At 41.0% G+C, this 27,628-nt stretch overlaps 1 protein-coding gene across 1 annotated transcript in view; it reads right to left on the bottom strand.

Annotated features, from left to right (window-relative positions):
* dop1b (DOP1 leucine zipper like protein B) overlaps positions 1 to 27,628 on the bottom strand; it is an 81,830-nt gene that overhangs the window by 33,620 nt on the left and 20,582 nt on the right. Inside the window, exons 9-22 of the mRNA XM_048603043.1 lie at positions 24,988 to 25,088; positions 22,382 to 22,572; positions 18,798 to 20,418; positions 15,456 to 15,567; positions 13,370 to 13,558; positions 12,578 to 12,703; positions 11,594 to 11,731; positions 10,403 to 10,458; positions 9,197 to 9,301; positions 7,067 to 7,133; positions 6,812 to 6,956; positions 4,349 to 4,431; positions 3,442 to 3,551; positions 1,144 to 1,293 (exon numbers count right to left, since the gene is read on the bottom strand). Of these exons, the coding sequence (XP_048459000.1) occupies positions 1,144 to 1,293; positions 3,442 to 3,551; positions 4,349 to 4,431; positions 6,812 to 6,956; positions 7,067 to 7,133; positions 9,197 to 9,301; positions 10,403 to 10,458; positions 11,594 to 11,731; positions 12,578 to 12,703; positions 13,370 to 13,558; positions 15,456 to 15,567; positions 18,798 to 20,418; positions 22,382 to 22,572; positions 24,988 to 25,088 (3,194 nt within the window). The remainder of the gene's footprint in view (positions 1 to 1,143; positions 1,294 to 3,441; positions 3,552 to 4,348; positions 4,432 to 6,811; positions 6,957 to 7,066; positions 7,134 to 9,196; positions 9,302 to 10,402; positions 10,459 to 11,593; positions 11,732 to 12,577; positions 12,704 to 13,369; positions 13,559 to 15,455; positions 15,568 to 18,797; positions 20,419 to 22,381; positions 22,573 to 24,987; positions 25,089 to 27,628) is intronic.

Here is a 27,628-nt window from a genome sequence, read left to right as displayed (position 1 = left end):
ATTTTTTTTTTTGTTTTTTTAAAAACCTCAGAGCGGTTGAGGCTCAGTCATTAAGTTTATTCAAGACCGAGATTGACAGTTTATTAATCAGTAAGGTAATCAAGGGTTACAGGGAAAAGGCAGGAAAATGGCGCTGAAGATGACCAAATCAGACATGATCTCATCGATTGGTGGAGCAGATTAGATGGGCTGAACGGCCTACCCTTGCTCCTTTATCTCATTCTTAGTGTTATTGTCATTGTCTGGCACTTGTTGGTGCAAATGTTAGTCTCCCCTTCTCAGCCCAAGCCTCAAAACGTTCTTAAGTTCTTGCCTGTTGTCCATTGGAATCCACTTCAATAGGAAAGATTTGAAATTACTCAGTTGGGTTTGACAAAATGGGACATCCTGAGATTCTGAATGTACCTATTCAACTTGTTCTGAAACTTTTCTATCCAATCATATCACACCTCCAAGCCTTAATTCCATCTCTTCAGTTTTGAAGGGTATTCTGAAGTAAGTATTTACCATCTATTAAGAATGTCTGTAATTTGAAAAAAAAAGGAGTACCAGAAGTCAGTAAATTTTAGAATCCAGTACATTCAATATCTTTAGGAAAAATAGGAAATATGGACTACAGCAAGAGTAGATGGAGGAAGTTGAATTAGTTCTTCAGATTCACCAGAAATGGACAAGGGCTGCAAGATCTGGAGGCCATTGACTGCCAAATGAATAGTCAACCAAAACAGGCTGCTGGCAAACCAACATTCCCCATACAAAGGTATCGGCTCAAGTGGTAGGAAGAGGCACAAACCTCAGTTGTGTTTCACAACACATTGTTCCATATCTCCTACCCAGTCCAACAAATACAACTTGTAAACATCCCGCCACTTCACTTATGAAATTAACTCACCAAGTTAACCTGACATCAGTTTTGAAAAGTGCACCCGTGAATCGTCCAAAACAACTGTTAGAATGTTGATGTTATAAACATTAACTAAAAGACTTGCTGTAAAACACTCATTTTCCGTAAGCATTTTGGAGGAATACCAGGCTATACCTTACCAAAAAACGGAAAAGCTCCGAGTAGAATTTACAAGTCCATTTTCAAAATCCAGTGCAAGAAACTGAAATACGACACAGTAAAATATATTATTTTCTTACTGGTTAATACAAGATGAGTCCATCTGGAAAAAGAGTGGATCCATGAAGAGATCAAAGGCTTCCTTTTTCCATGCCCGCTTGGTGTAAGCATAACCACTCAAACTACTCAGTAACTGGGCACTGGCTCGAAAACTTGGGATGTTGTACTCACTGACAGAAAACAAAGAGAACAGTTTCAGAACATAGCAAATAAAAAGCAAAATTAGTAGGATGTAATTGCTACACCTAAAATCAAACATATCTTCACAGCTGAATCATAACTTATGCATCCACTTCAAAAAGAAAACGTGTACATTTTCCATTCTTATTCGAAAAAGCTTCAAGATCAAAACTTTTCTTGTCAGTAAAGAGTTGGCAATGGCCCTAAATAATAAATTGTTTTATTTTTAAACACACTCTTTCAAAGCAAGTTGAAAGAAAAAGCGAACTTCATGCTACTTTAAAAAGCTCAAAGTCAAACTAAAGAGAAATGACAGCATTACGACAACTTAATATCTCACTGTTCCTCATGTGGAGGCGAGAGAACTTTATCTAATTTGTTCAGTATGTTAGTGACATTTTTGCTAAAAACTTTTCTTATATAGAATACGGATGGTCCAAGTAAAACAGCCAACTTAGTGGCCGTAAGTGCTAAAACTAAGGACTAGTTTTCAGCTCCTTTCTTATCAAAAACCATATGTTCTTTAAACATATATAAAATCTACACAATGCAAAGTTGCTGCCATCTTTTCTAATTCTGTCTGAGGTTCAGTGCCACAGGTGTCAAATCTTCTGCAGGTTAACATCGAAAAGCCAAAGTAACTATATACAGGCCCCTACTTTTGACTTCAAGTTTCTTGGTCGTCTAATCGAGCTAAAGAAAGAAAGGTAACCTCCACACATTTTAGAAAGCAGGAAAGTACAGACCCCATCACAAACTCAACCTTATTTCACCTTGTGATAATCTCGCAATACAACATCTGATCTACTACCAAGGCTGGTCTTCTTCCATCTTCAGGGTTCCCCCATGATCCTTCCTCTCTGCTGTGAAGCTCTCACTGATATCTTTACCCGGAGGATGGATTTCTCAAATAACAGCTGCTGGTTTTGTGGGGCTAGACTTCCTTGGTTGGGTCCTGACATACACCTCCATTCCAAGTCAGGAACCTAGAAGTATTAACTTGGAATATCCCCAACTGTACATATACCTAGATCTTAGACATTTGGAAAGAACATGTTGCAAAGTGAAAAACAAAATCACTGCGGCATGGGAAATGTTGCATTTGCAAAGAACACAAGCTTCTTGCCTGAAGCCACTCAGTCTACAATACTTTCAAAAAGAAGTTTAACATCTCATTTCAAAACAGCCCCTCTGGTCGTGCAGAACTTGTGCATTTGGAGCATCAGTCCAGTTTAGAATTCTTTTTATCCGGATGCTGACCACAAGTGAGATTCTGGATTTAAACTACTAAAACCAACTCCTCTAATCCAGATTGCAGACTCCAATCCACAAGCTGACACTTCCACTCCTATGAAAACCTGGTTTCCGTGCACTGAATGCCGAAGAGTAAAATGAGATAGTAGGAACTGCCGATGCTGGAGTCCAAGATAACAGTGTAGAGTTGGAGGAACACAGCAGGCCAGGCAGCATCAGAGGAGCAGGAAAGCTGATGTTTCAGGTCGGGACCCTTCTTCAGAAATGGGGGAGAGGAAGGGGGCTCTGATATAAATAGAGAGAGGAGGAGGCAGTGACAGAAGGTGGATAGTGGAGCATATAGGTGGAGAAAAGACGGACAGGTCAAGGAGTTGGGGACGAAGCTAGTAGGTGAGTGTAGGTAGGAAGTGGGGTTGGGGGGTGGTCAGTGAGGTGGGAGGAGCGGATAGGTGGGAGAGAAGACGGACAGGTCAAGGAGGCAGGGACAAGGAGTGGTCTGGGCTTGGGATGAGGTCGGGGGTGGGGAGATTTTGAAGCTCGTGAAGTCCATATTGAGACCATTGGGTTGTAGGGTTCCCAGGCGGAATATGAGGTGCTGTTCCTCCAGTTTTCAGGTGGCATCAGGTGTCATTTGTCACGAACCGAGCGTAGGTGCTCTACAAAGCAGTCTCCGAGTAAAATGAATTGTACAAACATGCATAACGCATGGACATCCATATTACTTGGACTTCTCACTAACCGAAAAAGCCAAGATCAAAGGAATTGGTTTGTTTTGATTCTATAATGAAGTACATTTTGATCGATTTGGTTTGAAACCCTCGATCTATGAACTCCCAGCACCTTAGCAATTGATCGAAGCAATAGTAAACATTTCATCTCATTACCTGTGGTTTCTCAAGTATGGGAATACATAGTACAACAGCCGTGAGATGAGAGGTACTGCTTTCTCCTTTTCATCACTGCGGTAAACCATATCGAGAAGAGGTGCAAGTACCTGAAAGTTATTGCAAAAACAAAAAGCAGAAAAGGGCAATTCAAATAGAGATTGCCAGAAACACAAAAAGCAGGACTTCATTTGAAACTAAGTACTTCAGAGACAAAAAGAAATAAAACCAGTGCAGATAGCAATACATCAGTAGAATTTGTTGCAAATTCTACACAGATTACAGACCTTAAAAACTATTTTTTTAAAACTGCGTGGTTTCTCCTCCTGGAATTAATGGCACATGGCTGAGCTATACTGCTTACTTTTAGCAGCATTATTAGCAGATCATCCAACATATAATTCTAAACTTAGTACATTGATTCAGTAGAGACTGTATTTTCCTCAGTCATGAGAGAACGTCAGCCATAATATGCGAGAATATGGAGGACAAACCAAATGTAAATAGTGGAGGGAACTTTTATCCCCAAATACTTTCCATACACCTCTCAGCAAGCATGAATGGTGCTTTCTGGGTTCTTCAGAGTCGATTACATTGCCTATCTATTCCACTGATTACAGGCAATGTTAAAACAAGCAAAACACACTTGGTGACAGGCAATATCTTCTCGTTGAATTGCAAATCATTGCAAGAAAGGATGAATAACGTGCTCAAACTGGTAGCAGTGACACAATAGGACTTCTATAATGAGTTAACCTCATTAAAAATATAAATACAAGGTCACAGAACAGAATGCAAGATAAAGACGACATTTAAAATTTGCTGAGAAAGAATTCAGTTGTAATTGTTTAATAATATCATAAGAATTATTGATGAATAAGTTACATGTTTGCACACACAGACCTACCTCAGCCAACAAGGTTAGAGCCTGCACACTGTATAAAGAGGCGACTGCTGTCGATACCACAGCAGAGGGTGGGCAGAACGAACCTCAAAGTGAAACAAAACAATATTGTACTTTACTTTCTCAGGTGACACTTCAGTGCATTTCGTCCAGCCATTATAAAACCTCTATTAACTGTCAAACCAGCAAAAAAAAAAGGTTCTCAAAAATTTACCAATTACTTTACAAAAATGAATAAGTAGTTATGTATACATCTGAACTGGACAATAGAAAAATCTTCAAATAAAAGTAAAGTACCATGGCTGCTGGAAATCTAAAGCAAACAGTGTGTCGGAGAAGCTCAGCAAGCCTGACAGTGTGGAGACAGAAACAGAGTTAATGTTTCATGTCCAGTTTGACCTTTCTATAGAACTCACTTCAGAGTTCTGAACAGTCATACCAGACTCAAAATGTTAACTCTGTTCCTCTCTCCACAGATGCTGCCAGACCTGCTCCAGCATTCTCTGCTTAAATGGGAAAAATTTTGTCCATATATTGGCGAACAGAATCTAAGCTATTTGTTACAAAGATACATTAGTTGTGCAAGTCATTTGACATTGCATGGCATCCCACAACACAGTGCATATGCAATGCAATAAGATAACTGTAGCGATCTGCTGGATGTCAGACCAAAAAAGTAGACCACTCAGCCCCTCATGCCTGCTTCACTATTCTAGTGTATGGTTAAACATCTAACTTAACATCACTATTTTATACATTCAAGGGATGTGGGTGTCACTGGCTGAGCCAGCACTTATTGCCCTGGAGAAAGTGGGGCAAGCTGCTTTCTTGAACTTGGAGATAGGAAGGCAGTTCCAGGAATTTGACCTAACAACGATAAAGGAATACTGACAGTTCCAAGTCAGGAAGGTGAGTGACTTGGCAGGAAACATGGTCAGCCCAAAGTCCGCTGCTTTCTAGGTGGCGCTTCATGTGTTTGGAAGGTGCTGTCAAAAAGGTACCCCCCGATGCTGGCCCCATATCCCTTTGGTGTCATTAATATCTAGAAATATATCAATCTCTGCCTGAAACATATTCAATGATCGAGCTTTCACAGCCCTCTGTAGTTGAGAATTTGGAATATTCACTATTCTGTTGCAATACCACAATTTTGTATTAAAAATGCTGATTTCTCGTTAATCCAAGCCATAGAAAACTGGCCTATTTATCAGCTCAATTTTCTGTTTGGTAAAAGCACTTATTTTTCACAATGAAATTGGATTTAGTTCCACTGTAACATACGAGGCAAGGTCAACCAGCAAATGGCCCAATGCCCAACAAGAGGAAAAGCATGAACATCACAAACACATGCCATTCTTCCTGCTCCAGAAATTGAAGGGACATAATCTACATATGTACAAATTAACCAGTTTTCTGACTTCTGTTACAACATTACACATTAGCTAGAACATGTCAATAATAAAACACTCCTCTGAAAAAAAAAAACTGCAGTTTCATTGCCACCACTGGCACTTGATCCTAACTGGGGAAGGATGCTCACACAGTCTTAGTTAGAAAACAAGCTCAGACTTGACAATCAGAATAGGTTTATTACTTGGTACTCAATAATCTGTTACTGTACCAGAGTTACAAGATGATCTCTTGTGAGACAAGAGGCTGTACTCAACTGCAAGTACAAATTGCTGCCACTGAAACTTTGTGCACAACTTGGAGACAAATCAACAACTTGTTTGCTCCTCTCATGGAACAGTTCTTCTAGTCTGATGGGGCAGATCTTATCTAGTGATGGCAGGTAACCCTTTCAAGTATTAACATAATCAGTTTTTTTACCAACTATAAAATGAGATATTCTCAAACTACACAGGGTAGAATAAATAAAACAAATGATAATTCAGGCTAATGTGCATCACAAAAACATGTAATCTGATTAAAATAGTTTCAACCTCCCAACACTGTCCCTTCAGAAATTTGATGACATTGTGAGAAGTCAAAGAGATTCTATGGAGGTGGCCTGAATGCCAGGCACTGCTGCACTTTTTGCTAACATTAGGTCAGTCAAATAATTTTAATATGAGCACCATACAATGACAGACTTTGATGAGAATGATAGTAGCAGGCTTGATTGCAACGCAAGAACCAAATGGACTGGTTGTAACAAATGGCCTGTTGTTTCTATACATTTTATTCCATATAATCTAACGCAATTAGCACCCAATTTCCAGGTTCAGGTTTGTAACAATTATATAGCAGGGTGTCCTAATGCATCGCCTTGTGACAAGGAAATGGGTTTCCATCTGACAACCAGTTGGCTTGGATGGCAGTCAAAGCAGGTGATTGACTTCCTATTACAGATGCTAAACGGCAATGAAACAGACCATTTGAACCAACCAAGCCAGCAGATGCTTTTGTTGTTAAATTAAGTAAGTGAAGTTATAGAAATAAAGTGGAGAGATGCAAAATATTCACCATGTTCAATGACGTCAGCATTGGTCTCTTCCAAATAAACCTGAGGCCCAGCTTTTACTTCCAAGTTTCTGCTCAGCCAGCTGGTCTGTTCGAGTGAGGAGCCAACAACATTCCCCACAGCTTCAATTATCTTTTGGGCCACCTCCTTGTAAAGGCGAGCACAAAATAGTTCCAATAAAAAAAAAAATTAGAAAGGAACTAGAAATTAATACTAACTGTTTTAATCTTAAATTTTAGCCGCTAGTTCTACCTTACCTGCAGATCTTTCTGATCCCTTTTGTTTTCCAAATTTGGACATCTTGATATGAAGTCATTTAACATCCTACAAAGTACATTTAAAAATTAAAATGTCAACCACATTACAATAGATTGAGCTGAATTATTGTCACTCCAGAACACTGTGGTACTTGCATAACTTCAATGTTTCTTCATGTACTGCAACAAAATTTTAATCCAAGACGCAGCAGAAGCCGTTTATGTTGACACTTTATAAATCTTGTGTAAACTGGGCTTCAGAAGTAGTAACTAGATCATGAGCTAATAATAGATTCCATACGAACTGGCTTCTATACATGTTGTAGAAATACTTGTAATCTTTGGAAGAACTGGAGTACCGAATGAAGACAGTGAGGTCTGAGCACGACAGAGAACAAGAGTTAATATGGGCACTTGGTGCAGGAGAAGAAGGAGATGCTGCCTTTTATCCTGTGTGATCCCCAACCTCCATCTTTCAAGTTGGCAGGTTGCAACAAGTGGAGTGCACAATGATCAGTGCTGGGGCTTATTTATAATCTACAATAATAACATAGACATAGAGACAGAATTATCTAAGTTTGCCAACGATTCAAAGGTAGGTGCGAATGCAAGCCGAGAGTCAGACACAAGAGGCTGCAAACAGACCAGTTAAATCAGCAGGCAACAGGTGGCACATGTGAAGTTGTTCACTTTGATCATAAAACAAGAAAAGCAGAATTTCTTTAAATAAAAGGTTTGAAACTTGTAAATGTTGACATTAAAAGGAGAAGGTGTACTCATACAAGGAACACTTGCATAGAGAATAGGAAGCAATTAGGAGTGAAGTTTTTTTGTTATTCATTCACAGGATGAGGGCATCACTGGCTAGGCCAGCATTTATTGGCCATCCCTAATTACCCAGAGGGCAGTTCAGAGTCAACCACATTGCTGTGGGTCTGGAGTCACATGTAGACCAGGCCAGGTAAGGATGGCAGTTTCCTTCCCTAAAGGACATCAGCAAACCAGATGGGTTTTTCCAACAATCAGTAACAGATCTAATGGTCATCATTAGGCTTTTAATTCCACACATTTATTCAATTCAAATTCCACCATCTGCCATGGTGGGATTCAAACCCAGGACCCCGAACATTACCTGGGTCTCTGGATTAACAGTGCAGCAATAATACCACTAGGCCATTGCCTTTAATGCATCAAAAATGGAATGCAAGAATAAAGAAGTCTTGCTGTAATTGTAAGGGGATTTGTCAGATCACACCTGAATACAGTGTGAAGGTTTGGTTTCTATATTAAAAAGGATGTAGACATATCAGAAGCAGTCCAGCAAAGCTTCACAGATTGCTCCCCGGCTGTTCTATAATAACAGGCTCAGTAAATTAGATCCATATTCTCTGACGTTTAGAGGAATGGCATGCAATCTCATTAAATTATTCAAAATTATTACGGGTTTTGAAGTGACAGCAACATAGATGTACCTTCCCTTGGCTGGAGAATCAAGAGCAAGGGAGCACAGATTCAGAATAAGGAGTCAATCATTTAGATCTATAATGAGGTGAAATTTCTTCACTCAAAGGCTGTGAGTCATTAGAGTTTTAGGGCTCCAGGTGGATATGGGTATGTCATCGTTGACTACATCTAACACTGCAATAGACAGATATTTAGTCTCCCAGGGAATCAAAGGACCTGGGATGTGGGTGGAAAAGAAAAGAAAGAGTTGAAACCCAAGGTCAACCTTGATTGTAATGAATGGTGAAGCAGGCTGTGGACCACATTCATGGAATCCCTACAGCATGGAAGCAGGCCACTCAGCCCATGGGAGTCACAATCCATCCCCCCCATCCTATGCCTATAACCTAACATTTACCATGGCTAATCCACATAACCTGCACATGTTTGCACAAGATCTCCTCATTCGTTTCTTTTATGTTTAATGAGGTCAAGAACAATGGGATATGTTTTTGGTAAAAGATACATTGTGCATCATAACTCTCTCAATAAAGGAACAAGATAATTACTGCTGAAGAACTATTTAAATGTTACAAACAAAATCAAGACGATTCAGAAATTGAAATAAAAACATCTACAATAAAAAAAGACAGATGATTCAGAACAGAAATATGAATGTGTATTCACCCAAGTAACAGGAAATGTCCAGGCGGAGCTAAGTTCAACTGAACGGATTCCTTTAACAGGCCGAGCAAAGATGGCAGAGTATCTTGTAAATTGGCTATGGAAAGCCTGGAATAAGAGATAGAGGTTAACCATCTAACTTGTTAAACAAAAAAAAACGCAGATGGGGGCAGGAGCTATCTTTGATCTTCATTCCACCAAGTTGCTCATTCAAACCAGTTTCATTTGAAGTTGAATGGAGATTCTCAGATCAGAGAAAACAAAAACAGTTCTGAGGAAGGGTCACCGGACACAAAACGTTAACTCTGCTTTCTCCTTCACAGATGCTGCCAGACCTGCTGAGCTTTTCCAGCAACTTTGTTTTTGTTCCTGATTTACAGCATCCGCAGTTCTTTTTGTTTTTAAAAACAAAAACAGTCATGTTTCTCTCTCCACCAGGTTATATAGCTCCTTACAGCCACCCACGGCCCAATTTCATGACCTCGGGTTGTTTAAGAGGAGAATACCAGAAAGAGAGTGCATGTGTCGGCTTTCATGGAAAGGATGAAAATTACTCTACTTTGTCGACTGACACAAAGAGAAGTATTCCCTGATTTGAACAAAATTCTACCTTATAATGTTGAAGTTTATCTTGAACAATATTCATCCAATTCAAAAATGCAAAAAAATGTTGTAAAGGATATAAAAAGAAACTTCAGTGGTGTTAGTTCTACATCAAATATAACGAATAGCTGAGAATTGTATCCTATTGTCTAATGTACAAGTTTAGACCAAACTGGAACATCTTAACACAGATTTTCAACTGCCTGGCAAACACCTACCCATTTTCCATTCACCTGAATTGGATAAAGGTTTGGAAGTAATAGTCACCCTCAAAAATTCACAGATTTATACAATAATACACATTATTTTGTGTCATTCTTTTAACAGTTTTAATGGGGGTCAGTTAGCTCAGTTGGCTGGATGGCTTGTTTGCAAGGCAGAGTGATGCCAACCACATGGCTTTAATTCTGTCACCGTCTGAGGTTACCATGAGAGACACTCCTTCTCAATCTCTCCATCGCTCGAAGTGTGGTGACCTCAGTTTAAACCAACAATAGTGGTCTCTGTCCTGAGAGAGGGAGCAGCCCTATGGTTTGGTAGGACTTAAGCACTATTAAAATAGACAGTTGCCAAAGTAAATAAGAAGCTTTTGAACAACAGAATTACCTCTGAAGTAATGCAAAACTGAACTGCAGCATTGGGATATCAACCAAGCTTGGTTTCTAGAAGAGAAAACTCGGTAAGTTATCCAATATTTTAAAGCCAACTTTCACAGGATTGAAACATCTCAGCATTTTAACATCAGATTGCATATCCCTCAAGTAACACTGATAATTCAACTGATACACATGTCAACATGGTGCACAGTGATGCAGATTTGATAAAGTGGTGTGGGTTAAGATTGCTGTTCTCAAACAGAAACATTGTGGGAACTAAACCCACGAATGATTTTTGCATTCTGGCTTTCGAGAGAGGGTAAAAAAAAAACACACAGGATTCTTGCTGCTGACCACAACTGGCAATGACACCAGACTTTACAAGAGATTTGTTTCAAAGTACAAAGATAGTAGGCTTTGCAATTCTAAAACAACACGAGTCAATGCCTCGGAGACTGGTGGAAAGGAAACAAAAATTGGACTTGCTCTTTGTTGGGGTAGACTGTGAGTGAAGCAGTCTCGTTGTGATTGCCTACTTCAACCCAGCCCCAGAGGCGTCACTCCATAAATGGGATTTGAATACCATGCATTTCTCCTGCTGCAGCAAACGAGTGAGCTGTCGAGACCGCTAGCAAATTTGCGTTCAAACTAATAGACCCAACAGACTCATCTTTGGATGATTCTTCCAATTTCCTAACTGCTTTTTGTACAGAATTGTATGGCTGCTCTTTAGCACCTACATACATACACAACTAAGACTGAAAACCCTGACAGAATTAGAGACTGACTTTGCACCTTCCTCAAATTTCCAATATCCTCTTAGATTCTCACATGCCCTATTAAGGGATATTAGTTGTAATAGCATGACATCATAATTGAACTTTCAAAAGAAAACTTTGCATGAAATAAGCTCTTAGGCGAATATTATTTTCATCCCACTTTACGCATACACTTCGCTTCTCCATCAGTATCTTTCAACTAAGGCTGAGACACAAGTGGTCCCCATTCATACCCCACAGCTTTCTGGAACCAAATTGACGACTTTGAATCTGGTGCTGTACTGCCTGACGCTATTCTGCTGCAGGAGCAATTGATTTTTGTTTAAAAACACTGCACCAACATCAATTCCTCACTTAAAAACTGACTTCGCCAAAGTGAACAAATTGAACCGGGGCATGCTACAAAGCATGCAAAGTTTTACCTCTTCTTTGGTTTGAGGTGGCTTCTTCACAACCTCCTTTATCAGTTGTAATACACTCTCAGTATTCAGGGTGTTCAGTGCTTGGACCAACCCAACCAGTGTTAGCTGAACTTCACTGGCTACAGGCAGAATCGGTGTCTACAAAAAAAAAAAAAAAAATGAAGACAAGCTTCATTATAATTCGAAGGCTTGTCAAGCACAGCATTTCAAAATTACTAGTCCTCATTTCAATAACAAGTTACACTTTGAAATAACAGCTTTCAGTTAAACTTGATTATGTGCAATGGACTCATTTTCTGTGAAAGATTACAGCACTATAACAATAGATCAATGAATGAAATACCAACTCTGACTGAAAATGAGCCAGAGGGAGGAATAGTAGTCAAGAGGCCAAAAAAAAAAATCTTACAATAACTCATTGGCATCTCTCATTTCCAGCTGGACAGACAGGTAAAGTTTCAGTGTACCATCTTATCTGAACTATAACATTGAAATGTTCCCTCCATAAGGCACTGAAGAATCAGTGTTCAAATCCTAGATTCAGGTTTTGAATGCACAACTTTAATTCGACACATTTTAGTCATTTGAAATTAGGAGAACAATTGCAATATTTAAAAAAGTGCTCCCAATGTTCTCTTCTGAAAAAAAAAATAGTAAAGTACTATTAAGAATGAGAATTAATTAGTTATGAACTGCAAACACAAGAAAAAACTGAGGGAGGCAGGTTCAACCATTGAATTGAAAAAGGGAATTCAACTATTAACTGACAAGGAGCAAACGTTCAGGGTTACGGGGAGAATGGCATTCAGTGCTCTTTTGGAAAACCAGAGCAGACATGATGGGCTGAAGAGCTTCCATTGGGACTGTAACGAATCTACAACAGTCCAGAAGGCGGGGGTTTCTGTGAACTCAATGAAAAAGGGAAGATCAGGGCAAATATCTTTGCAATGTAAATGCACCTTGAACAATAAACAATTATCTAACCTTGGTTTGACTCAGTTTTTTGCTGCTTTTCTTCTTGTTCCACACTGCTGCCACAGCTGCCATCAGGTGGACACCCATCTGAGCAGCAAATGGATTCAGGAGCTCCAGAATTTTCTGTCTAAGTGTCTTTCAAAAACAAAATATCATAATCTGAAAAAATCAGGAACTCATAGGTCCAAATGAAAAAGGACATTTTCTCCTTCCCTGTTCCCATTTCCATTGCTCATTTGCTGTTGGTGCAACTTCCCCATCATAGCCTTGTTCTCTCACTGGCTTTCCCAACATCCAAAACATATCAACAACCATTGGGCTAAATCTATCAACACTCAGCTTTCAAGATTACAAAGGTTGGGAAATCCTAACCCCGAATAGCACTCTTCTTTTAGTTTTCCAATGAAAACAAAGCAAAATATCCTACAAAACCCGATTTTACCAATGCACTGAGGTGCATAATTACTCCCGATGGTATGAATAATTGCAATATAATGAAGGGCTCTTCAAAAAGGTGCTAACATTGCGTCCATAACCTGGATGCTGAACGTCCAGCCAGCCTAGCCCCATTTGACTGAAAATCATGTAGAATTGTACCTACAAAAAAAAAAAAGCCCAGTCCTACTTCCAGCTCAAGCTACAATGACTGATGTCTATTGAAAAATTCTCATGGTATCACAACACTGCGTTGGTTTGCCATGGCAGCGCAATTAGTTGTCAAAGCTTTACAGATTAGAATTGAATAATTAAGTCAACCTCTCCCGAGCACAACCCCTCAAAATAAGGAAATTAGTCACTAACTCTTGTTGATTTAAAATAAACAGAAGACGAGGCCTTTGTAGCATCAAATGAACTCGTGGGCTTTCTTTGGGATTCTTCTCTTCGAACTACACCCCAGAGAAGAGATGTTGAGTTGACGATTAAAGGCAATTCTTCAAGGATGGCATTCTTAGCATTCTTCATACTTGTGGGATCACCAGTGGTGGGAGACTGGGATAAAACACAGTCAATGTGAAAAGACCTTATCCAATTATAGAAGAGAGAAAGTTGAAGTTTACAAGAACTGAAAATCAAAATTAACAAGGTACTGAAAATGCAGAGCAAGACGAAAACTTTTTCCAAGATGAATCTTGAACCAAAAACTTCAGTCAAGACCACGGGTGCAGACTCCTTAAAATGCTACTGACACCCAAAGTTTGGCAGTGTGAAATCTGGGCAGACCACCTTCTCTCAGACTTAACTGATCACTTGTTTTTAGATTTCCAACAACAGATCAGATAGTTTTCTTCCCTGTTCTTCAAACATGGGGAATAAAACTCGCAAGGAATGAAGCTCTTGCCATTTCATATACACAATATTAGCATTATGCACTGTCAAGTCAGATACAATGAGAGCAAGATGTAGATTAAAGTTCAATAAAATCATTCACCAACCCCAACCTCAACAATACCCTTTCTAATGGGGACTACTCTCTGACTGGTCTTCAGTGGCAAAATATAGTGTGCTGTAAACAAAGTCCTACTTAGAGCTAACTTGAGACTGCACAGGTCCAATTCACCTGGGAGCCTTAAAACCAAACAAACAGAGAGTGTCCTGCATTCTTCAGGGCTTTTTTTTTCTTAAAAAGAAAAGCAAGCAAAATAAAACAAAAAAGTGTGCAGACTAAATTTTAATCCCCAATTATCCAGAGTACTACAAAGAATCATGGAAAAATACAACAAAAATGGATCATTGTTTTCCCTTTTCCTCCACCCCAGTCTCTGCAATGTTTTCCCTTTGTCTTTTGAATCAAAGTTGATGACAACTGTATGGCATTAATTGTTTGAGGGGATAAGATTATATAGAGGGAAATGTGCAATATTTCACTTCATTTGGGGAGTGGTTATTACACTTTCCCTCCATATAATGTATCCTCTCATACAATTAATGCCCTACAGCTGTCATCAACTATGTTTGATTCAATGCAGGTGGAGGTTTCATGGTAGCATGTATACAGAGATATTTACTGAAGCGGTGGTGTGACTGAGTGAGGAGATATATGTCTGTAATATGTCACTCAACAAAAATGCAAAACTGCTTAGGGAGGAGGTGGTATGGTGTTATGTGTCATTGGGTTAGTAATCCAGAGAAATGCAGGTGAATGTTCTGGGGAAGTCAGTTCAAACTACACCACAACAGGGAGGTGAAATTTGAATTGAATAAAAATTTGATGATTGTGTCACCAAAATCCATCTGATTCATTAATGAACCCTAGAGAGGACAATCCAGCAACTTTACCTGGTCTGACCTCCAAGAGTGGTTGACCCTCTACTCCTCTCTGGTAATTAGCAATTGGCAAGGAGTGCTGGTCTGGCCATCAACACCTACATCCACAAAGTGTATTTAAAAGAAATTTGGCTCCATTATTATCCTTCACTAACTCGTGGTCTGGAACAGAGCAGGACTCCGTTATTCATTCACAGGATGAGGGCATTGTTGGCTAGGCAGCGTTTATTGCTCATCCCTAATTGCCCAGAGGGCAGTTCAGAGTCAACCACATTGCTGTGGGTCTGGAGTCACATGTCGGCCAGACCAGGTAAGAGTGGCAGTTTCCTTCCCTAAAGGGCATTAGTGAACCAGAAGGGTTTTTCTGATAAAGAACAAAGGATTCTTGGTCATAATTAGGCTCTTAATTCCAGATATTTATGGAATTCAAATTCCACCATCTGCCATGGTGGGATTCAAACTCATGTCCCCAGAACATTATCTGGGTCTCTGGATTAGCAGTACAGCAATAATACCACTAGGCCATCGCTTCCCCATGACCACATTACAACAACCAACTGGAACATTACTGTGGGCTCAGGCATTCCCTGAATATTATGCACTAAGACTAATTTTGAAGTACCTTTTTTGCCTGTGCGGAGCTATCCAGAAGGCAATAGTGAGAAATGGTAGTGAGGCCTTCCAAAAGGGTGAGTGGATAATCTGGAGGGATATTCTCCTTTTTGGATGTTGTGCTAAGGAATGAAACATAAAAATGTAGAAAAGTTAAATGCATTTTACATCAGCACAGCAAATCAGAGGAAAAACATATCATAAGGTTCAAGGCCAGTAACTACAGAACTAATTGCACCATGACAACTTTCTTTCACAACTCCTAAGTTAATCAACTTTCTCTGCTATGAGCTCCGAGAGCCAGAAATGAATCATTTAAGAAGCCTCGTACTCAAAAACTTTTCTTCTCCTGTAGTTTTTTTTTCCTTTTCACAGATGTTTCCTTTTTACAGATGCCAAAGGAGAGGTTGGATCAGTTAGAATTATATTCTCTGGAGTTCAGAAGAATGGGACGAAGGGGAGAATCTCTTAGAAACTGTTAAATTGTTACAGGACTAGACAGGGTAGACTCGGAAGCAACATCAGAAATTGCTGGAAAAACTCAGCAGGTCTGACAGAATCCATGGAGAGAAAGCAAACTTAACATTTCAGTTCAGACCCGAACTGGAGAAAGGTCACCGGACCCAAAATGTTAACTCTGCTTTCTCTCTCCACAGATGCTGCCAGACCTGCTGAGTTTTTCCAGCAATTTCTGATTTTGTTCCCGATTTCCAGCATCTGCAGTTTCATAGAATAGAATCCCTACAGTGTGGAAACAGGCCCTTCAGCCGAACAATTCCACACTGACCCTCAGAGCATCCCACCCAGACCCATCCCCCTATAACCCACCTAATGTACACATCCCTGAACACTAGAGCAATTTAGCCTGGCCAATCCACCTAACCTGCACATCTTTGGACTGTGGGAGGAAACTGGAGTACGCGGAGGAAACGCACGCAGACACGGGGAGAATGTGCAAACTCCACACAGACATCGCCAGAGGCTGGAATCGAACCCAGGGCCCTGGTGCTGAGGCAGCAGTGCTAACCGCAGTTCTTGGGTTTTTTTTTGGGAGAGGCAGGAAGGATGTTCACATTGGCGGGTGAGTCCAGAACCAGGAGGCATAGTCTAAAGGACACCAGGTAAACCATTTAAAACTGGAGAGGAGAAATGTCTTCACCGCGAGTAGTCAGCCTGTGGAATTCACTTCCACAAAAAGCAGTTGAGACCAAAACATTGTATAATTTCAAGGTGGTGTTGGATATAGCACTTGGGCCTAAAGTGATCAAAGTCTCTGGATAGCCAGGGCAGAAATGACTATTACGAGGGGGCATAATTATAAGGCGATTGGAGGAAGGTATAGGGGAGATGTCAGAGCTAAGTTCTTTTCACAGAGAGTGGTGGGTGCGTGGAATGCGCTGCCAGCAGTGGTAGCCAGATACATTAGGAACATTTAAGCAACTCTTAGATAGGTACATGGATGATAGCAAAAATGTAGGGTAAGCAGGGTAGTTTGATCTTAGTAGGATAATAGGTCGGCTCAACATCGTGGGCCAAAGGGCCTGTACTGCGCTGCACTGTTTTAAGTTGTATGATATGGGGAAAAGCAAGAACAGGTTACCGAGTTGGATGATCAGCCATGATCATAATGAATAGCAAAGTAGGCTCCCAGGGCCGAATGGCCTACTCCTGCTCCTATTTGCTATTTTACTATGTTTTGCTGGGAATTTCCAGTATTTTCCCATTATAATTTAAAACAACTCTCTGCAAGCATACAAAATACTCTGAGGTACTCTCACTCACCCAGAGCCCATGCCTTAACAATAAAGAATAGCAGGAGAAATCCAGATTCAGAACCCAATTGACGTCAAACTGAATCAGGACATTTGTCCATATGTTCCTTTGAGGAAGGCCATCTCAAAGTTGGCTGCACATTACCTAGATTATATCAGGGAGGTGCTGAATTGAATCTGGAAAGTATTCAATTATAAAGCTCATCAACAGCCTTTTAAAAAAGATATTTATATAGTCACAGATGTACAGCATGGAAACAGACCCTCTCGTCCAACTCATCCGCACTGACCAGATTTCCTAAATTAATCTAGTCCGATTTACCAGCATTTGGCCCATATCCCTCTAAACCCTTCTTACTCTTGTACCCAACCAGATGCCTTTTAAATGTTGTAATTGTACCAGCTTCCACCACTTCCTCTGGCAGCTTGTTCTATACACACACTGCCCTCTGCATCCCTTTTACATCTTTCCTCTCTCACCTTAAACCTATACCCTCTAGTTTTGGACTCCCTTACTCTGGGGAAAAATATCTTAGCTAATCACCCTATCCATGCCCCTCATGATAAACCTCCAAGGTCACCCCTCAGCCTCCGATGCTCCAGGGAAAATGGCCCCAGCATATTCAGGCTTTCCCTATACCTGAAACCTTGGCAACATCCTTGTAAATCTTTTCAAGTTTAAGAACGTCCTTCCTATAGCAGAGAGACCAGAAATGAACACAGTATTCCAAAAGTGGCCTAACCATATTGAGAGAAAGCAAACTCTGCTGGCTTTATTTTCAAAGAGGCAAAACTATTTTGACTGCCTAGGATTAATGCTTGGTAAACGTATGCATTAAGCACACATTTGCAGAGTTCCAGTCTCAAAGAATGTATATAATTTGCAAGCAAATATAACCAGAATCTTTGTGGTGTTACAGAAATTACTGCAGTACATAACAAAAAAGATATTTAATTTGTTCATGGGATGTGAGCTTTTGTTGTCCATCTGTAATGGCCCTGAAGGTGGTGGTAGTGAGCTACAATCCTGAACCACAGGAATTTCAAATTAAAGTTGCAGGTACAGCCGTATCATGCCTGATGTAGAAAATGTTTAGACTATTATTTCTTCAAACAGTCACTTGGTAGAACGGGGTAAAACATTCCCCAAAACAGACAAGCCGTTGAAAATTTTCCTATTGCACTTTCAGGACAGAGTTGCAAGAATATCAAATTTCCAAGGGAATGACAATTTATAATACATGAGAAGAGGGTGCTGATTGGTTAGTAAGTAGACTCTGACTCAAGGCAATGCCATGACTACAGCCTATTTGCTTTGCTTGAATTTAAACAAATGTTTGACTGTTGGCTTGATGGTGAAGCCAATAACACAGTCTACTTCCCAGCTCATGAGCACTGTTGTTTCCTTTGAGATTTGGTATTTTTATAATTGAAATAAGCAATCTCCAAAGCACCAAATGCCGTTGGTTAAACGCTAAAGTAGATCGATGGCAGAATGAAGAAAACAACCAGTATCACTCGAGGCCCAATTGGTTAAAGGTGACACCTATCGAAAATACTGACAGAAAATGGTTGCATACCTTTTTTTGTTCTTTTCACTCTCACATTCCTCCTGTAGAACAAGATCATCCAGGTTTCTACAGATCCGTGCAACAAATGGTGCAACAACCAGTCCTAAGGACTTGCCAAGGTAAGGTAGGGAGGCAGTAACCAGGCTCACCCACGGTGGGTGAATGCTATAACCGTACTGTGGTTCCAAGGCTCTAACAACTGCTGACACAAACATGCCCTGAGCAGTAATGGCCTGAGATTCTACATAACCCATAGCAGTGATAGATTGTTGGAAGCTCATGATCTTGTGCCACTCCTTGGCAAGGTCAGAAAAGCTCTTGTATTCATCAGCTGTCTGTCCAAGGTGGTGTTCCAGCACAATCAGGACCTGCAGCAACTTCAGGAGCTCGATCTGCAGTGGGTGCTCGCTCCAAATCTGGTCCTGACCAAAGTTAATGAGGCTTTCCTCAGAGAGGTCATCTTCAATGGATTCATCGTTGGATTCTGCAAAGCTGAGCCTGTAGCTCTTCTCACTGATGTACATGGAGGCAGAGAGGGAAAGCAGCACTATTTCCTGAACCTTCCACTTGGTCAACAAGCCGCTGATGAGGTCAATGTCCTTGGCATCAGCCGACTTGACACTGGCGACCAGCTGCGTTACGATCCGAATCAGGACTTGGACGCTATTCACTTGAACGTCCCGGTTTCCCAGCAAATCCTTGTGATTCACCCTCATCCGGCACGGGTAATAGGACCTCAGGAAATTCAGACAGAGGCAAATGAGCAATTCAATGAAGGAGGAATGGTGGTAGCACGCGGGCAATGCCCGAGTAGAAAGCTTCCCGTAAAAATCCATACCCAGGAGGGACTCCTGGTGGCGAGCTAGGAGGTTATGAATCAGACTGAGCTGACTGCTGGAGTTGGTATCCATACATGAGGCAGACAGTGCCTCAATAAATTCTTTGGGAGTAGTTTTCAACACAGCTTCTAGGACAGAAAAAGCATACAGTACCCGTTTTGAATCATAAGGTTGTACATATAACAAAACGTGCTTGAACAAAGCTTCCACTAAGGCATGCTTCTCTTGTTGCCGTTTTAGGAGCTTTTCTCGGGTAATTAATTGCAGTTCCAAATCTATGTCCTCTTCGTCGCTGGATAGGGACTGTGACATTTGAGTTTTTTCAGAGTCGGTGTGAACCAGCATCAACTGGGCTTTGGGTTGAGCGCCATCCTTAGCCGTCCTGTCCATGCCAGCTTTCTCTTGTAACCCAAATCCATCTTCCTCAGTGTTGTTCATGGTATCTTGATGCTCTGGGGTTGGCGGCGAAACAGAGGAGGTGATTCCCGAAGAGACAGCTCCTGAGCTGGTATCGATGGAGTCTGTGTGCTCGCTGCTATCCTTGTTGTCTTCCAGAGGGACATTCTGACACAGTTCGCTAGATGAGCGGTTAGTATTTTTCCTCAACCCTTCTCGATGAAGAGCTGATCTTTCAGGCTCTCCCTCCACTTCAGCCCAAAGAGCATCCCTGTCCACTGATGAAATGTGAGCAAGTATACAGCTTTCCTCCGAACTGGTTTCAACCATTTCCAGTGGCGTACTAAATGCTTTTGGACAGGCAGACACCCTGTTGTACAAAGACTTGACATCTTCTGAAATACAATGGAGAGAAAAAAAAAAAATAGCATTTACCTCTTGCTTTAGAAGTCTGTAAGAAGTAATGCTGCAGCATGCAGATCTTAGTTTAGTCGTGTATGACAGAATATTCTGAATCTGATTTAAAATCAGTTTTATTTTATTGCAAGTTTTAACTTGTATTGTAGCCACCATCTCTGCCTCAAATGCTTCTCCTGATGTTAATGTAAAAGCAAGTTTCACTTTCTTAATACTCTTTGGGAAAAGATCCACACTCATTTTTCCCCAATGGTTCAATTAGCAAAGTTGCTGCCTATTGTGGGACTGAGTTGTATCAACAGGGACTTGCTCAATTTGATTTCTGTTGACGTTGCCAATCATTTTGAATGGTGACAATTAGCTTCAGAACTAGCTGGTTACCAAAAGAAATAGTGCAGAGCAATGGAACGGAAAAAGGAGACAAAACTACCAGCATTCCTAAGGTATAGTGCATGACTCTTGATGGGAAGAGTAGGGATTTTGAGGGGGTTTGGAAGGTAATGTCTAAGAAGTTTTGGTGAATTTCAGAAGCATATTTCTTAAATGGTACCCACTTCTGCTACTTCTGGTGACAGAGGAAGTAAATGGGTGTGGAAGTTGTCGGGTCCTGGATGGGGTCAAGCTTTGAAGATTGTTGGAGTCGCACTCATTCAGGCTTCTGACTTGTACCTTGTAGATGGTGGATCGGCTCTGGGGAGTCAAGAGGCAAGTCAATGATTTCAGAACTCCTGGCCTGTGACCTACTCTTGTAGCCACAGTATTAATATAGATGGTCCAGTTCAAGTTCTGATCAATGGTAGCCCCCAGGCTGTCGATAGGGAGTTCTGGCTGCCATATTATAACAAAGATCTAAATGCACTGGAATGGACATACAGAACATTTACTAGAGTAACACCAGGAAGATGTGGGGTTATATTACAACATGAAAGGAATTACAGGCAGAATGTCTCTCTGTTCTATCAAGAAAGGATAAGTGGTGACCTAACACAAAATTTGAAAATTATGAAAGGTTTTGACAGAATGGATAATGAGAGTGTTCCCTCATGCAGGGAAGCACATAATTAGAGTCCATCAGTAAACCCCAAGAAATCCAGTATGGAATTCAGAAAATAAACCGCTTTTCCCAGAGAGTATTAAGAAAGTGAAACTTGCTTTTATATCAACATCAGGAGAAGCATTTGAAGCAGAGATGGTGGCTAGAATACAAGCTAAAACTTTTAATAAAATAAAACTAATTTTAAATCAGATTCAGAATATTCAGTCATGCATGACTAAACTAAAACGTGTCAGTTTGCAGGAGTCACTACATCTCCTGTATAATCAAAACCCATTCTCAAAATTCCCTTCTTGATAGATAGACTTGTGTAAACACTCAGTCAACTCACCAGAAGGCAACTTGAGAATGTTACAGAAAATATTGTGGTTATTTTATATACTTTAAAGCTGTTAGAAAAGCAATGCATTAAGTTAGACTTGGACAAAACCAGAAACCCTTATAGGTTACATGCACAGTTCTTGTACAATAGTGCCAGCAGGCCATTTGGTCCAGCTGACCCATACCAGTAATTACTATTCACATAGACCACCACCTCATTTCTCTCCATGTAAACCCATCAATATTTACCTTTCTCTTGGCTGGGCTTATCTGGCTTTCATTTAAATGCATCTGCATGGTTCCCTTCAACTACTCCTTCAGGCACACAGAAAAAGCACTCCAACAAACATTTCTCCTGAACTGGATTTATTAGCGACTACATATGGCCCTCAAATCCAGACTTATCTGTAATCAGAAAGATTTTCTATACATCTACCCTCTGACAGGCCTCAGAATCCACCCTCAGAACAGACACGTTAGCTGACAAAGCTCATCACGTTTTTCACAAATCAGGAAAAGTACAAATGATGCAGTTTGCACTCCACACATGCAATATCTGATATTACCTCCCATGACTTTCTTTTTCAGGCACAGAATGGAGGTGCGTTGTGTCTTCGGGTGGAGAAGCAACAGGAAGACCGGTTCCAGAATCCGAGCAACGTCATTGAGGGAGAAAGCCCGGACCAGCCAACCCTGTGCTGCTGCACTGATCGCTCCATCTGAACAGTTCAGACTATCCAACACTACAAAGAGGCTCCTGAATACCAGGGTTAAACAGAAACTGTTAGGTCACACCAGGCTTTTAAAAAAGGTACAGCATAAATATTTCCATCAGAATTAAAATCAGAAATAATTCCCACATTATTAAAAGCAAAGTTAATGTTTGACCTTCTACCTCAGTTTGAGTTGATAGTAAGATCATCCACCATCATGTCCTCCAGAGTCCTATATTCTCCTGAACCCCTCACCTCCCAATTATATTAAAATTCTCTCGGTCTCTCTCCATTTCCAAGCACCTCTTCCAGACTATCCTCTGTGTCATCACCGAGTTCCACTTACAACTCCTACTCTTGAGGTAATTAGGGTACTCCAATCAGACTAAGTATAAATTGTCTTGAGTCAGCATTTGCCTACGAGCTGGTAGGTTGTAGGATTGAGACCTATTTCACAATCTGAAAATATTATCCAGTTGACCAATTCATCACTTTACAAAGTGAAACTTTGTAGTCTGAAATTTGGCTACTGAGCTTACAAAAATTCCAGCAAACACACATAATAGCAAATTCATTAATTACAAAACCTAGTCCAATGTCCTCGGGGCATTAAAAATGCTATATATATATAAATTTAATGTTTTGAGCTCAGGAAAGATATTAAAATTGGAAAGGCAGCAGGAAAAGATATTATTAAATTGGAGCGGGAGCAGAAAAGATTCACAAGGATGTTACACCATGACTGGAGGGTTTGAGTTATAAGGAGAGGCTGGATAGGCTGGTAATTGTTTCCCCTGGAGCATAGGGGGTCGAGGGGTGACTATACGGATGTTCATAAAATCACGAGGGTCGTAGAGAAGGTGAATAGCAAAAGGTCATTCCCCTAGGGTAAAGGAGTTCAAGACTAAAAGGCATACCTTTAAGGGGAGAGGACAAAGATTTAAAAGGGACCTGAGGGGCAACTTTTTCACAGAGGGTGGTGCGTGTATGGAATGAACTGCCAGAGGAAGTGTTAAATGCATGTACAGTTACAACACTTAAAAGACAATTGGACAGGTACATGAATAAAGAATGGCTGAGGGGGATATGAGATAGACACCGGTAAATGGAATTAGTTTAGTTTGAGAAACTTGGCCAGTCAGCATGGATGAGTTGAACCAAAGGGTCTGTTTCCATGCTGTATGACTATGGGCTGTTTCTTTATCCACAGATGCTGGCAGACTTGCTGAACTTCCCCAACAATCTGCTTTAATGACACAGATCCAAGTTCCTACTCCCACAAATATCGTGAAACATTACAAATTAAAAACACAATTAAAACATTTAATATTGCTGAACTAAATTTTCTAATTTTAAAAAAAATTCCATCAAGCAAGAGTTAACATGTAAATATGGGACGGTTCTGCTGGATGGGAATAAATTTGCAGGAGAGAGGAAAAAAAAAATCCACAGTTGACAACATTGCAGGTGTACTGCAGGCCAAATCGATGGAAGAGGAACCACTCGTTAAGTTAAACAGGCTGCTTCACACCTCCTTTTCTCCACCTTGATGAAAACAAATGTCCCTCTTTAAAGATTTTTATCAAATTTCAATTTGGTTGTTGGGCACAGTGCTGGCACGCGCCCATTCCACGCTATTCTTCACAGACTCCAGGCCACCCCCACACCCTTTCGATGAGGTGAAAATTGAGATAGGTAAAATAAAATCAGGCCTTGAGTCAAGTCTTAAGCCTGGGATGCTATGAATTGAACCTAGGCTGTTTGCAACTGTATTGGAGCAGAGTGGTTGGGTTACATTCAGTTGCCTTCAGCACAAACTGCAACATTTGGGAGTACATAGCTTTATGCTACTTGTCCCACATTCTCTTGAAGGATACAGCTGCATGGGAACACAAACTTTAAGTTGTCCACCAAGAGCCCACCAGCTTAACTTGGAGCTATATCGCTATTCCTTCATGGCCACTGGTTCAAAGTTCTTGAATTCCCTTCTTAAAACCATCTTGGGTGTACCCACACCAATAGGCTGCTGTAGTCCAAGTTGCCTCCTTGTCCAGAGTAATTCAGCATGGGCTGTACATATTGGCCCTGCCTGTGATGTCTACATCCTCTGGCTTCCTTTTTAAAAAATGAAAAGGCTTATTGGACCAATCTCACCCAATGACTGTTACCAAGGTTACACAAGTACTCCCATTCGTGTCGATATTCCTACACAATACTGCTTCCAGTAGGGCTCGCGAATGAGGAGGAATGGACAGTGTGGCCAATCTTCCACTCTTAAGCCTCACACCGTCAGAATCAGCTGCACTCCCCAGTGCAACTCATTGTCAACTGAGTCTTTGTTTACCTTTCCTGCATGTTGGCACAAAGCTGCCTCCCATCTCTCCAGCCCACCCCAACAATGCCACAAAAAACATTTTCTCTTCAAGAAGAAAAACTTCCTTTCTAGATTGGGATATTACCTATCAAACGAACGACTGCAGAAGGACGTTCTGTTGCCTTGAATGTCCCGTGTAAAATGCCACAGTACGGAGAACCTAAAGAGTGCTTCCAATTGGATTCCCTGTGTGAGAGAAGAATTAAGTCAATGGTGAAGGTTAACGTTGCTCAATAATAGAAAAAAAAGTGTGTGGATTACACCTTGATTTGAGAACTCAGCATCACCAACTCCAAAAATGAAACATGATTTTGCATTCAGCAGAACACATGAACTGATCAGCTGAAATAAGGACTTTGGCATTGGTAAAAACTACAAGTGCAATTCACTCCTTAAAAAGGGAAAACAATAGAATAATGCAAAACGAGTGTAGGTTCTCTAGTGAGAGAGAATGGGGATTTAATAGCAGATAAGAAAATGGCAGATGAAACAAATGCATTTCACATTTATTTTCTACAGAGGACACAGAAATATTGCTTATTGCCAGGACTGAGGGGTTTGAGTTATAAGGAGAGGTTGGATAGGCTGGAAGATTTTCCCTAGACTGTCAGAGGCTGAGGGATGACCTTTTAGAGAGATTTATAAAATCATGAGAAGCATAGATAAGGTATTTTTTCCCCCCCAAGGGTAGGGGAGCTCCAAAACTACAGGCAATAGGTTTAAGATGAGAGGGAAAAAATTTATAAAGGGACCTGAGGGGCAACTTTTTCCAGAGGATTGTGCATGCATGGAATGAGCTGGCAGAAGAAGTGGTAGATGCAGGTACAGTTACAACATTTAAAAGTCATTTGGACAGGTACATAAATAGAATGATTTAGATGGATATGGGCCTAATGCAGGCAAAACGGGACTAGTTAAGAGTTTGAGATACTCGGTCGGCATGGGCAAGTTGGACGGAAGAGTCTGTTTCTACACTGTGTAACTCTATGACTTGGAGTTAAAATACAACAAATATACTCAGATCTACAGCACCGAAAAAAAAGCCCTTCAGCCCATCTCATCTGCACTGGTCAAAAACAGTCACCCAACTATTCTAATTCCAGCACTTGGCACATAGAGGTAGGATTTTATCACACCACGCTGTGATTCTATCATAAATATGACAGTATAATGTGGGAAAGTGTGAAATTGTTCACTTTGGCAAGAAGAATAAAAAGCAGATTGAATTACTTAAATGGAGAACAATTGCAGAGTTCCTAGGTGCAAAGGGTTTAGGTGTTCCAGTCACAAAAAATATGCAGGTACAGCAAGTAATATGACTAATGGAGTGCTACCCTTTATTATGAAAGGAGTTGAACATTATAAATAAGTATGCATCAGTTATGAGGGGAGGCGATGGCCTTGTAGTATTATCACCAGACTGTCAATCCAGAGACCCAGATAACATTCTGGGGACTCGGATTTGAATCCCACCATTGCAGATGATAGATTTTGAATTCAATAAATACCTGGAATTAAGAATCTAATGATGATCACGAATCCATTGCCAATTGTTTGGCAAAAACCCATCTGGTTCACTAATGTCCCTTAGGGAAAGAAACTGCCATCCTTACATGGTCTGGCCTACACGTGACTCCAGACCTATAGTAATGTGGTTGACTCTGAACTACTCTGGGCAGTTAGAGATGGACAATAAATGCTGCCTAGCCAGTGACATCACATGAACACCACCTCATCCTGGTGAATGAATAAAGAATAAAGGAGTTAGGGAGGACACTGACGAGACCACGTCTTGAATACTGCATGCAGCTATGGTCTCTTTAGTTAGGGAAGGATGTTAATGCAACGGTGGTGGTTCAAAAGACATTTACTGGATTCGTGTCTGGAATGAGCAGGCTGTCTTATAAGGTTATATGGGCTGTAACTATTCACACTGGAGTTTAGATATGTGCAGGATCACTTGACTGAAGCATAGGAGATCCTCAACAGTCATGAGAAGGTGTACATGGCAAGTTTATTTGTTCTTGTGGGAGACAGCAGAACTAGGGAGTACAGAGATAGTAGGAACTGCCGATGCTGGAGTCAGAGATAACACACAGTGGGGAGCTGGAGGAACACAGCAGGCCAGGCAGCATCAGAGGAGCAGGGAAGCTGACATTTCAGGTTGGGATCCTTCTTCAGAAATGGGGGAAGGGGGAAGGGAGCTCTGAAATAAATAGGGAGAGAAGGGGTGGGGCTGGGTAACGCAAGTGGGATGGTGATGGGTGAGAGCAGCGAGGCAGTGGTGGGGATTGGTCAGTGAGGTGGGAGGAGCGGATAGGTGGGAGAGATGATGGACAGGTCAAGGAGGCAGGGATGAGGGGGAGGGTTGGTCATGGGGTGGGGAGCTTTTGAAACTAGTAAAGTCCACATTGAGGCCATTGGGCTGTAGGCTCCCAAGGTGGAATATGAGGTGCTGCTCCTCCAGTTTTTGGTTGGCGTTGTTGTGACACTGGAGGCAGCCCAGGATGGACATGTTGTCCAGGGAGCAAGGGGGGTGGGATTTGAAGTGGTTTGCAACTGGAAGGTGTTGTCGTTTGTCACAAACCAAGTGCAGGTGCTCCACAAAGTGGTCTCCAAGCCTCCTCTTGGTCTCACCGATGTAGAGGAGGCCACATCAGGAGCAACGGATGCAATAGACCACATTAGCGGACGTGCAGGTGAATATCTGTTTGATGTGGAAGGTT

The sequence above is a fragment of the Rhincodon typus genome, chromosome 11 (genome assembly GCF_021869965.1).
Source record: "Rhincodon typus isolate 14 chromosome 11, sRhiTyp1.1, whole genome shotgun sequence".
NCBI lineage: Eukaryota > Metazoa > Chordata > Chondrichthyes > Orectolobiformes > Rhincodontidae > Rhincodon > Rhincodon typus.
Note: the sequence above shows the minus strand (reverse complement) of the source record. Positions and strands in the feature narration are given on the sequence as shown.